The sequence below is a fragment of the Cydia pomonella genome, chromosome 28 (genome assembly GCF_033807575.1).
Source record: "Cydia pomonella isolate Wapato2018A chromosome 28, ilCydPomo1, whole genome shotgun sequence".
Classification (NCBI taxonomy): Eukaryota; Metazoa; Arthropoda; class Insecta; order Lepidoptera; family Tortricidae; genus Cydia; species Cydia pomonella.
In genome coordinates, this window is record NC_084730.1 from 144,523 (window position 1) to 157,977 (window position 13,455).

At 42.2% G+C, this 13,455-nt stretch overlaps 1 protein-coding gene across 1 annotated transcript in view; it reads right to left on the minus strand.

The window, feature by feature from the left end:
* LOC133532950 (multidrug resistance protein homolog 49-like) overlaps positions 1–13,455 on the minus strand; it is an 89,945-nt gene that overhangs the window by 5,793 nt on the left and 70,697 nt on the right. The window contains exons 15-26 of the mRNA XM_061871828.1: positions 11,655–11,755; positions 11,377–11,547; positions 10,387–10,569; positions 10,042–10,132; positions 9,257–9,369; positions 8,268–8,397; positions 7,245–7,440; positions 6,919–7,081; positions 5,440–5,634; positions 3,502–3,711; positions 1,239–1,385; positions 737–845 (exon numbers count right to left, since the gene is read on the minus strand). Of these exons, the coding sequence (XP_061727812.1) occupies positions 737–845; positions 1,239–1,385; positions 3,502–3,711; positions 5,440–5,634; positions 6,919–7,081; positions 7,245–7,440; positions 8,268–8,397; positions 9,257–9,369; positions 10,042–10,132; positions 10,387–10,569; positions 11,377–11,547; positions 11,655–11,755 (1,809 nt within the window). The remainder of the gene's footprint in view (positions 1–736; positions 846–1,238; positions 1,386–3,501; positions 3,712–5,439; positions 5,635–6,918; positions 7,082–7,244; positions 7,441–8,267; positions 8,398–9,256; positions 9,370–10,041; positions 10,133–10,386; positions 10,570–11,376; positions 11,548–11,654; positions 11,756–13,455) is intronic.

The following is a 13,455-nucleotide window of genomic DNA, read 5'->3' on the forward strand; positions in this document are numbered from 1 at the left end:
AAAACGACTTCGTATTATTAGATTGCCCAATTAAAAATGAAATAATTAACAAAGAACGAAAAAAATACCGTTTTCGTTTCCATACAAAAAATCCGGTTGTCGATCCCTGCCAATAATTGCATGCGATTTTAGAAACTTGCCAGCAATGCCCCAAACGCAACCCTGTCCTATCCAGTATCCGAGTGTCTACGCAGAGTCCTTGAATACTTCGGTCACATTGCAAGGAAAGACAGACTGCGCCTAGACAGACAACTCCTAGAAGCTTATTGTGTCCGGAAAAGTATATGGGAAAACGTCTCGAGGACGCCGCTTAACACGTTCGTCTGACCAGATCAGCACCTTGACTCTACAATTCATAACGCCGTCGAAACCGCCAGAGACTTCTGTCTCATAGATGGATAAATATCATACGAGAGGAATTCAAGCAGAATGGAAGTCACGATTCTAAATATTGAGAAATATGACGCAAGGATAGGGACCTAACTCAAATCAGGGAGTTGAATATAGGCCCTAAAGTGCACCACAAGTACCTACCACAACGTGTTGAATTTATCAGAATATGAGATACTATAAATGTAAAAAACGGTGGTAAATATCGAATATGTAGTTTGGACTTGTCACAAAGACTTCAATGGCAAGTGAAAAGCGTTCGCTTCAAATACAACTGACAAACCTACGTACGACCTCGTTCAATAGCTCAGGATTGTGGTGACCGAGGTTCTTACTGTAGACGTACCTTTGTCAACAACAGCAATAAGGTCGTGATTCCTGACGGTGGCGAGCCTGTGGGCGATGGTGATGGTTGTCCGGCCTTCTGATGCCGCCTCCAGCGCCGCTTGCACCGTCTGTAAGTTAACATATTGAAAATCAGACTGGCAAGCTAAAGAAAAAAGCTAAAATGGTAATATTGACCAAAACGGCGTGTTAAGGGCCTAATAGGTTGACTAGTAGGTAGGAGGTTGAGGACAATGGGTGCAACGAATACAATAGATCCACCAAAAACCGCAAGGTATTGAAAATCGCTTGCAGTTTCTTGAAAATCAGTGGAGCTTTACACCTGTATAGTTGGTACTTTACAAAGACATCATGTTAAAATGTAGTAGTTTAGTTAAGTTACTAGCGTAGGATTAAGCCATACTAACAATTATATGGATAAAATTAATATTCAGATTAATTATATAAATAATTATTAATAATAATATGTATGTATGTAAATTCCAAACGTCAAGACACCTTACCTTTTCACTGTTAGCATCGAGTGCCGAAGTAGCCTCGTCGAGCAGCAGCACCCTCGGGCGCCGCACCAGCGCGCGCGCGATGGCGATGCGCTGCTTCTGGCCGCCCGACAGCGACGCGCCGCCCTGCCCCAGCCGCGTCTCGTAGCCCTGCCCAACAACAAATAAATTAACAGGACATTCATACACAAATTGACTGAGCCCCACAGTAAGCTCAAGAAGAAGCAGACACATATTACACCCGGAGGAGTTAAGGTCTCTGGAGATTAAAAATATCCTGCAGCTGTTTGAAGTTGCAGGTTTGGATCGAGAGTTGTACAATCCCCACGAGTCGAGTTCGAGCCCGGACGGCCGCTGGCGAGGTTGCGGAAGAGTACTTCGGCGTTCCTGGGACCTCGCCCTATAGCACGGAGGCGACAACAGAGGGGTTTTAGTGGGTAAACCATGGGTCTCATCAGCCTATATGGGAGTCCCACATAACCATCCCAGGCCCGTCCCCGCGCCTGGGTGGTATGCGAAAAGCATTTCCCCTCTTAAAAAAAAAAAGGTGGCGATCACAATAGATAAGGGATGGTTGCAGTGATACATAGGCTGTAGAGCCTTAAATGGCCCCTAACAAGAAGAAGAAGAAGCTCAGGAAGGCTTCGTGTTGTGGATACTCAGACAACGATATATACATAGTCGTGGGACGCCCTATATCTATTATATAAATACTTAAATACATAGAAAGCATCCATGACTCGGGAACAAATATCTGTGCTCATCACACAAATAAATGCCCTTACCGGGATTCGAACCCGGGACCATCGGCTTCATAAGCAGGGTCACTACCCATTAGGCCAGCCCGGGCGTCACTAGGCCATAGATGAGACTGATCCTTACTTTGTGTTTTGTTCAAGAATGCGCCCTCTCTCGGAAGCCACGTGCAACACAGGCGCCTCATAGGTGCTATTATTATTATTATTAAATCCTTTATTTCAGGCAAAACCCATAAAAGTGTTAATATTACACAACATAACTTACAAGACTATTGTTAGTACATACAGAGATCACAAACACAGACATAACCGGATGAGCATAAAATAATAAAATGTCAATAACTTACGCTATATATGCACGAAATAATTCAGGAAATTGAACAAGTTCAAGGAACATATGCGAGTTCACACAGGCGAGAAACCTTATGCTTGCGATACCTGCGCTTTATATACTCGTAATATACAAATACTTAAATACATAGAAAACATCCATGAATCAGAAAGAAATATCTGTGCTGTTCACTACTCAAGATAGTGGGGAGCCTGGATCCACTTGACAACTGACAACCTAGTCCCAAGATATTAGTGGGGAGGTTGGGTCCACTTGACAACTGACAACCTAGTCCCAAGATATTAGTGGGGAGCCTGGGTCCACTTGACAACTGACAACCTAGTCCCAAGATATTAGTGGGGAGGCTGGGTCCACTTGACAACTGACAACCTAGTCCCAAGATATTAGTGGGGAGGCTGGGTCCACTTGACAACTGACAACCTAGTCCCAAGATATTAGTGGGGAGGTTGGGTCCACTTGACAACTGACAACCTAGTCCCAAGATATTAGTGGGGAGCCTGGGTCCACTTGACAACTGACAACCTAGTCCCAAGATATTAGTGGGGAGGCTGGGTCCACTTGACAACTGACAACCTAGTCCCAAGATATTAGTGGGGAGGCTGGGTCCACTTGACAACTGACAACCTAGTCCCAAGATATTAGTGGGGAGCAGGGTCCACTTGACAACTGACAACCTAGTCCCAAGATATTAGTGGGGAGGTTGGGTCCACTTGACAACTGATAACCTAGTCCCAAGATATTAGTGGGGAGGCTGGGTCCACTTGACAATTGACAACCTAGTCCCAAGATATTAGTGGGGAGCCTGGGTCCACTTGACAACTGACAACCTGGTCCCAAGATATTAATGGGGAGCCTGGATCCACTTGACAACTGACAACCTAGTCCCAAGATATTAGTGGGGAGCCTGGGTCCGCTTGACAACTGACAACCGAGTCCCAAGATATTAGTGGGGAGGCTGAACTTTCAACCCAGTGGTAGATTTGCCCTAACGCTCGAGTAGGCCCGGACCTAGGGCGGCAAGATATTATCAGGAGCGGTAGTCTCTATAGAAAGGTGGTCAGTTAATACTTAATAAGGAGCCTGGGGCTTGGGGCGGCCAAGGCTGGAAATCCACGCTGTGAAGCTGTTTCTACGCTGTGAAGTATCCTGATCTCACCTGAGGTAAACTGGCGATAAAACTGTGCACATTCGCCTGCTCAGCGGCGTGTATGATCTCATCCATGGACACCTTCCGGCTGACGTCTCCATAGGCTATGTTCTCGCGGATGCTGCGCTCGAACAGTGCGGGCTCTTGCTGCACCAGGCCGAGTTGCGAGCGCAGCTGACGGAGGGTTAATGTTCGGCGGATGTCGGCGTCGTCTAGCAACTGCGGACAAGAAAATAAATGCAGTTGATAACATATGGAAGAAATAACTGTAAAATAAAATTATGCGGAGTCGCCCGTTTATGTCTACATTTTTGTCTACTGAGATATTTACCAATCTTCATTATTTATTTATTTATTATAGTAAAAAAAGTATTATTTTAGAAGACTCGTAGAAAAAGTATTGTATACAGTAGTGATATAATCAAGATTTTCAATCTCGTAACCTACTTAGGCAACTCGGCAAGCTTCGTTGCCTAAACACGGTACTCGACTGAAAAGCTCTCTATTATATCACGATTATATATAAATAATAAATAAATATTATAGGACATTATTACACAAATTGACTAAGTCCCACAGTAAGCTCAATAAGGCTTGTATTGAGGGTACTTAGACAACGATATATATAATATATAAATATTTATAAATACTTAAATACATAGAAAACCCCCATGACTCAGGAACAAATATCCATGCTCATCACACGAATAAATGCCCTTACCAGGATTTGAACCCGGGACCATCAGCTTCGTAGGCAGGGTCACTACCCACTAGGCCAAACCGGTCGTCATATATAATACTATTTGCTGCTATTATACCGTAGATCTAGATAGATACCGTACGCAAAACAGTCTTAATATTTGTCATTCAGTATAACACAGTTGAGTTTGGCCAGCGAGTCGTGACATAAGCAATTATTAAAAATCGAGTAAATATTATCATTTTATTTCTTAATGACTTCATTGCCATAAAGCTTTTTAGCTAACGGTTCATCAAAAATTTCTCGTAACTTACAGCTGAGCAGCAATGACACGATAATACTCTTCCCTGAGCCGGAGGTGCCGATTAAAGCCAACTGTTTGCCAGCCGGCAGCTAGAGACAGTCCACGGAGTAGGGCACGGGCACACTGAGCCGCGACTGTTACGTTATAGTGCTTTTCTCAAATACGTAAGCGAAAGCTAATGACACTAGCATTAACACCACTCGCCGTTGAATCAACTTAAAACTTCTTTTATTTCATTTCATTTCATTTATTCAACATTAAAAGTCATGTGCATTACAGAAGATGTTAGTTGGATGTAGTCAGTACATGACACCCGGGTATGGCGCATAATGTTAGTACTTATGAGGTACCTAATTACCTACTTATATACTATAGTACTTATAAATTCATGCATATCTAAATTAACATCTTTACAATATGATAAGAAGCTACTAATTAAATGTCATATTCGCTTATCAACGTTATTTCTAATATTATACAAACGCATATCTACCTAGGTTAATTCATCAATGGCAAAGTTAATACTAATGGTTGTGCTTTATGCCAATCCGAAACTCAATCAACGATTTAATGTCACATTTTTCTACAATTATTTACATTATAAAATAACAAAAGATAAAAGAGGTCATATTATTGATAGGTCATATTGCCTTACGGGTTCCGTAAAACCCCCCAACTATAGTCCAAAGCTCTCAACTATGGTCCAAAAATAAACTCATTTTTTCTCGTTCAGGTGTGTATTTTACTATATTTTTGTAGTTCTAAGGCAAAGTATGTTTATAAATGGAAGGTAAAACTAGGAGTAAACCAAAAGGAACATTGGTATAGATACTTAATTTCCTTTCGAACTTGTGGACCATAGGTGCAGTATTGGACTATAGTTGTGTAGTTTTACGGTTCTTATCTAGTTAGCTAGCCGAATCAATAGTTCCTTGTAACTTACCATGCTCCCGCTATCGGCATCATAACTCCTCAGCAACAATGAGACGATGGTACTCTTCCCTGAGCCGGAGGTGCCGACTAAAGCCAGCCGCCGGCCGGCCGGCAGCCTCAGGGCCAGGCCGCGCAGCACGCGCACGCCGGGCCGCGTCGGGTACGTGAAGTGCACGTCGTCGATCGTGATGTCGCCATTCGCCGTCTGAAACGTTTGTGAATTGCTCATGTCGTTGACAAGATACTGATTGAGAAGATCAGGAACGGGACGAGTAGTGTGAAAAGAATAGCAGTGGGTGATAAGAGGCAACAGTGGGAGGATGATTATTAACGATCATTATTCTTGTTGTTCCAGGAGCCTATGGAGTTTACTACATACAATATTTATTTGAAAACTGGTTAACTTTTAATACAAACGAAGAAGCGGATGAAATCTGGTTTCTTCATCCTTACTCCGATATTTTTAACCAAGAAGATATCATCCTAGTTAGCCAAGTAGTTTTGGAGGATTAACGCGCTAATTAAAATATAACAACTTGTGCAATTGAAAATGGTAATTTAACTGTTAAATCCATTCAGTTAGGTAGTATTTTCATAACGTCAAATCAAACTTATCACTATAGGTACATACGCATTTTGCGTAAATTACCTTTACATGATGATGCACAATTATGTCAAAGGAGTTATATTTTCTTCTCTGTTTCATTTTTAGGGTTCCGTAGCCAAATGGCAAAAAACGGAACCCTTATAGATTCGTCATGTCCGTCTGTCTGTCCGATTATGTCACAGCCACTTTTTTCCGAAACTATTAGAGCTATACTGTTCAAACTTGGTAAGTAGATGTATTCTATGAACCGCATTAAGATTTTTACACAAAAATAGAAAAAAAAAACAATAAATTTTGGCGGTTCCCCATACTTAGAACTGAAACTCAAAAAATCTTTTTTCATCAAACCCATAAGTTTGGGGTATCTATGGATAGGTCTTCAAAAATGATATTTAAGTAGGTTCCTAATATAATTTTTTTCTAAACAGAATAGTTTGCGCGAGAGACACATCCAAAGTGAAAAAATGTGTCCCCCCCCCTGTAACTTCTAAAATAACAAAATGAAAAATCTAAAAAAAAATGATATACATTACCATGCAAATTTCCACCGAAAATTGGTTTGAACGAGATCTAGTAAGTAGTTTTTTTTAATACGTCATAAATGGTACGGAACCCTTCATGGGCTAATCCGACTCGCACTTGGCCGCTTTTTCATTTACTAAGAATAGATACAATTGCGTGAGAACCTACTTAAGCTTTAATGTACCCTCCCACCCTCATCTATCATTTCACACCCTGGAACCTGGAACCGCGCACTGTGCGGTTTAAGAGGAATTTCCTCCCACGGACACTCCGGCCCGCTCCGCTCCCTGCCGAGGTTTTCTCGAGGGATCATACAGTTTGGGGTTCTTTAGTGCTTCCTCTAACAGTCTCATTTCTTACCCAGTTAGGAATTTCAGTGGCAGTCCCCTCAGTGATGACTCTAGGCGTGCGTTGTAAAGCCCTCAGTATACGTGCACCGGAGCGCCGCGCCGCCGCGAAGTTCGGCGCGAACGACAACGCCTCCGCCAACATCCAGGCGCCGTAGATCAGCGCTTCTGATACCCTGGGAACCAAGAGGGTAAGCGTTAGTGTCCGTTTTGTTTAAACTTACAAGAGAAAGGAGGAAGTTGTGTTTATACTCGTAAAGGTGTGGGATTAAAATATTGAAAAAGGATTAGGACTTTGGACTCTTCTGTCAGTGATTTATGGATTATTTTAGTACTCACAGTATAGCGTAGGCATAAGGCAAGTCTTCTCTCGCAATAAGATATCCCCCATAAGAGAGCGAGACAGCGTATCCCAACGTAGGGGCACAGAGACAGAGTCCGTAGACGGGGCCGCGCAGGAGCGAGGCGCGGCCGGCGCGCGCGCTGGCTTCCTGCAGGTTGGATACATATCTGTCCAGGATTGTGGATTCTACGCCTGTGGAAATAGGGAGCATTTTAAAAATTATAGTTTCATTAGACTCTCTAAATTTTTAAATGGCAATTGTTAAGGTTGAAAAGTTTGACGGTGATTTCGATTTATTATTAAGAGTGTTGAGCAAGCATTATACTTGCTATACGTTTCTAAAACAGCTTTATTTAAGAACGATTCCACCATGACATCTACTGAAATCATGAAAGCACAAAGAGGCGAGTGTAAATTTTGATAATCTGTTGGAGTCTCCTGAGAATCCTGATCCGTCAGAATCCAGATTTGATAGAACGTTGCGTTGTCCATGGCTGAATACTTAGTGCTTGTAAAACCTGACTTTTGGATAAATGTATATTCTTTATCACGATCTAATTGTCAGTTAATAGAAGGCGCTGTTCGGCTCCGTACAGTTACTTTGTTTAATGTTGATGTTTGACCATCCGTTGACCACAAAATTATATGGCATACTTAGTCTCAACTTCCAAACACATGGCACGTTTTTTTTTTCGGGTTTGTGCATCTTTCCTATTAACTCTTTGAATGAGAAATGTATCTGCGAGACACACGTGCCAGACAGTTCTGACAGGTAAATATGTGCGTATAATTATGATTAGATTTTATTACAAATCTTGCCCTTTTTGACGGTGTGGGTATGCAGAACGCATCGTTCAATTGGCCAATTTTGGGGGTATACATGGGACTCTCCCTTCCCGGTTCTTTCTACTGATAAAAAGGGGGAGGACACACACAAAACCCACATAGGCGTTTTCCAAAATGTGTCGTTTGGCGAGGCGTGGGCTCGCGCACATTCTACCACGACAACACGAACTTACCCAGACTTTGCACGGTGCGCACATTGGAGACGGCCTCGGTGGCGATTCTCGAGGCCTGCTCCAAGGCCTTCTTCTCTTTAACCTCGGCCTTCTTCATCACGTAGCCTTCCAGGTAGATGCCGCCGATCACCTATTAACAAAACAATTAAATCAACTACTTGAGTCGATAATTTGATACAGATATCCTCATCTAGATAGTAGAAGGTGAGGACGTTTTATTGACTTGTAAAGAAAGTTTTCGGTTAACGCGATAGCTATTCACGAAATAAAACTAATGAGATGGATTGGGTCATTCTGCAGATTTATGCCTGCGTCTAAACTCCGTCAAACCATACTAAATGTATGAAAAGTGAGGAGTTGCGTCTGACCACAGTTACATAAGTAATTTGAGAGTGACCCGATAAAATTTCGTATGTCACCCGTTCACCACGAGCTCTGTAATGAGTTCAACACGTTAGGATGTATTTTAAATTCATTACACGCGATCTATCAAAATAGTTTTGTTTTAAGACTTATCGCAGAATATTTATTTAAATTTTAAGCTGTATGAAGAGATGTGATGGTCAAGGCTGTCAACACGGTATCCTATTATATCGAGACCCACGGGAGTTTCACAGGTAGTTTGTCAACTAGAGATCAAAAAAATCTAAAAAGAAATAAGGGGATTTTTCAACACATTCCCTTAAACGGAAGCCGAAGGGCTTTGAAAGTGAATACCGTCAAGTCCGTAAACTGGAGACTGGAGGAGTAACATGAGACAAAGGAAATATTCCCCAATTATACATATATGAACGTGGCTGCCAGCAGTGTACTTTTTACAATCTTTGAACCAGGATTTACCAGTAAGGGAAACAACAGTTAGATTAGTTAATAGTCATATAGTCAAAAACTTTGTCTAAAGTTACCCCTCTGCCCCTACCCAACTTGACAGTACTACATAGGTACTACCTGATACAAGTTTAATAAAATTGGTCTATCCTACTACTTACGCAAGGTACGCTGAGCAGAGATACTAGGGTCATCTTCCAAGAGTAAGCCATGGCCAGGCTCACGCCGATGGCCATGGTGCTGATGCCCTGCAGCACCGTGCCCAGCCGGGTGCCTAAATAAGACAAGGACACGTTAAATTGACTTTTGAGAGCGGGGTGGTTTGGTGGTAAGTAAGTAAGTAAATAAATATTCTTTATTGCACCAACAATTATACATTTTACATACATGTAAAACTACAAATGAATTTTAAAGGAAAATAGAACCAGGTAACAACAGGCGGTCTTATCGCTAAAAAGCGATATCTTCCAGACAACCTAACGTAACCGGACCGGAGGCCAAGGCCAAAATTTTATGTGGGCAAGGTATATTTAGCGAGGCCTTCTGGTGGCGCAAGAAATAACGAACATTTTTACGTTGTGTCCGAGATACAGGTACTTATTTGAGGCGCGAGGCCCCTCGGACCGCGAGGCCGTAGGCGGTGGCCCACGTCGCCCACGCCTAATGCCGCCTCTGAATCGATGGTCGCCGGTCCAAACGAAAAATTGTATCCGGATGACAGATGCTATGAATCTAAATCTATTTAAGTTTTGACTGGCGTATTCTATCATAAGAGCGATTCAACTTGATCTAGGGTGTGATTGTGAAAGTCGAACTAGGTAATAGGAGTTTCGTCGCTGTTTCGCTAAACTTAGGCCATGAGAAAAGACATCACGTCAGCATCCCTCCCTTGCCTAACCCAAAATGAATAGTTACAATAGTCATAATAAGTTTTGGATGGCGTTACCAGTGGCGCCCTGCACGGCGGCGGCGTCGGTGGCGAGGCGCGCGCACAGCGCGCCCACCGAGTTCTGCGCGCGGTCGAACCAGCCCTGCTCCTGTCGACACATTCATTTAGGTAACATTTACTGATACATGGTACACGGTTAAAGCCTGACCAGAAATATATGATCATTGTCAAGAGGGCGCTGTTATTCTCATGTATAGGGTGACAGTTCAGTTTAGTATGAAAAATTTAGTTCCAATGAAATTCCGCAATATGGCGCTGATCATATATTACTGGTGGTTTTATGTTTTTCGGTGGCTGCCATTCTTAAATCCGGCAGCGGCAACGGCAGATTATGTATTATACCTGGTACAGATAGTTCCTGAGGGTATTCTCCCTAAGCCTCGTGGTGAGCCGGGTGCCAGCGCGGCCGAACAGCCACGCCTGCAGAAATGTGACGGCGCCACACGTGGCGGCCACGCCGGCGAACAGACCGGCGTATAGTTGAGACTGCGATAGAATCTTGTTGGGGTCAGATTCTGCGAACATCTGAGAAAAAGAAGATTAAAGACATTAGAAAAAAGTTTTTTTTAAAGTATCATTTTTGATACAAGCTTTTATTGCTGACTGTACTTTTCTTTCAACAGGCAACTAATAATCAATGAGACAATTCTAACAAACCCAAACACAATTAGGTTGCGTTATTTTATCACAGAGTTCCTATGGCCACCTCCTGTGTCCATCATCAGATCAGTTCGATGGTGCAATAATATTCCATTGTCACCCAACTTACATATATATCTACGTGAAGTTTCAGCTCAATTTAATGGGAAGTTGGTCTAATTTAGCTTGCAAGATTAGACCTGGAGATACAAACATTGCAAGTAAGCTTTTAAAAATTGATTCACATTTGAAGAGTACTTAAAACTTGTGTGAAGACATTAAAGGACTACTTTAAAAAGCAACTAAAGCCCTTTTTCAGTAAAAATAAAAAATAATATTGGCATATAATCATGTTGCTTTTCGATTCTGCAAGCATGTGAAAGAGGGGAGGGTTACAGATGAATCATACCTAGCCGTTTTCACGCTTAACGATGCTTCTAGCTGCGAATATTTAAGGCCCCTGCAGTAGCTTATATAAATTCTGATATCTTTGGTTCTGAAATGTAAGTCTATTTGTGGAAATTCTTTGTGATGGATTTCTGATAGGTACAGCCAATGGTACTTAACACTTTCGGTGGCAAGCGCCCGATTCCCAATACAAAATGAACACAGCATGTTCTTAGCAGTGAATGTGTTAAGGTTTGAAGAGGAAAGTAATAGTAAGGTTATTTTCTAATATTCTAAGATAATCACCGCATATATTTGTGAGAACAGAAGCGCGAACACGGGCATCGTGGCCCCGACGAGGAGCGACGCGAAGCCCCCACCGAGCAACAGGGGCCATTCAGGTGCGTTCAGCTTGAGGAGCTGCATGCTTGATACTGGGGCCTCTGCTGCTTCCTCTTCAGTCTCGTGTGTTTCCTCCTGGATAAGAACGACATTTAAAGTCAGGAATCTTATGTCATAATTTGCTTAGGTTTATCTCATTTTCCAGACAGAATCCGTGTCCGACAAAACTAGAGATTACTTACAATATGCTCTAGATCAGGCACCGCTACGTTGGGTACGTGTGCCCCTGCCACGGAACCCAGCCGCATGCTGCCGCGGAGAATACGCTCCGGTGTTAGAGATTCTGAAATCCAACGGTCATTTATAAGCGAATCACATTTGGGTAAAGAGGCTGTTTTTTTCAACAAACTACTCCATACTCCAGCGCTCTGCCATCTGAACCACCAAGACCTCATCCATAGGCAGCAAATTTTGCACTATATGGGTCTAGGGGACCCTAGCGACATCTACCGTAAGAACGTTACACTTCTTAGACGGCTACCGGAGTTCCAAGTCATTTTTTTTATGATAGAGGAGGCAAACGAGCAGACGGATCACCTGATGGTAAGCGATTACCGCCCATGGACACCTGCAACACCAGAGGGGTTGTTACTGCGTTGCCGGCCTTTAAGATGGGAGTGCGCTCTTTTCTTGAAGGTTTATTGAAGGAGATGGGAGATGGGGATGGGAGGAGGTTTAAGGAAGGGATATTGGAAATTCACCAGTAACGATGTGCTACCCATATTAAATTAATTTTTAATAAGCAGAAACGTAGTGTAGTTTAGTTTGCCATTAGTAACATATGATTTGCCTGATAAGGATGACTCACGCTAGACCGGGTCGGGGCCAGGCCGGAGCTTCCGGGGCTTCATTTTCTATGAAAAGCACCACGTAATCATCGATCAGCCGTCATAGGAAATGACGTGTCAGACACCTCGTGCCGGGCCCGGCCCGGTCTAATGTCAGTTATTAACTGCAACTGCCAGCATTTCGTCGCGATTGATATGACGATAGGTACATAAATGAAATAAATGTTGTATACTAAGAAAAAGTTACCGAGGCCTCCGTGCCCAAGGCTGGATCGAACCAGCGTCCTCTGCTATCGCGGCAGGTGGCAATATATTTTCTCAAAATAATTTAATTGTTCTAATAACTATACTTCTAACAATAAGTACTCTACTACCCCCACTAACTAGACCCTACTCATAGTGTTGTGTTCCTGCCGGTGAGTAAGGTTGTATAGTGCTTCTTATTACATGGTTACCCTAAACTATTACTACTGCAGCAATCGGGATACTTGCAGGTACTCTGACCTAACCAGTTCATTACGATGCTTCCTCTTTTACAGCCTCAACCCAAGTGAACGAGCCTGTCCAACATTTACCGTGTCCCCACCACCTGCTAAAACTACCGTGTTTTGACATAATGTTAAATCGTGTTCAGTATAATGTTATTTTTCCAACTACCCCTGTATTAATCGGGGTAACATAATAATGTTGTCACGGTATAATTATTATTTAACTGCTATCTTAAATGTAAACATAAATAAATCATGACATTCGGCCATCCAACTTCGTGCATGACTCCGGCGCACGAACCTTCTCACTAAAAGCTAGATCGATTTAAATCTTACACCAACCGTGAAAAATTATTTAAAGCGTCAAAACAGTTTCTAATGAAGTAAATTGAAACCTAACTTATCACAATTGATACATTTACATAATCAGGAAATGTGTTAAATAAAATTATAATGAGATACATGAAAATAATATCATGACATTCGGTCTTCTGTTTCCCCTTGTTCATATAACTTACTACTATGCCGTGACATTAGCATTTTGCTACGTTAATGAAAAATCTTAATACCTGTTGTTAATTTCGTATAACTAAAAAAAAAACAGACAAAGCTCAGTTTTTATTATGTATAAAGTTTGTTTTGGTTTCTCAAAAAACCAAACATTACTTCTGTCCGTTAAAACTTGTCTTTGATTTAATTCATTACCC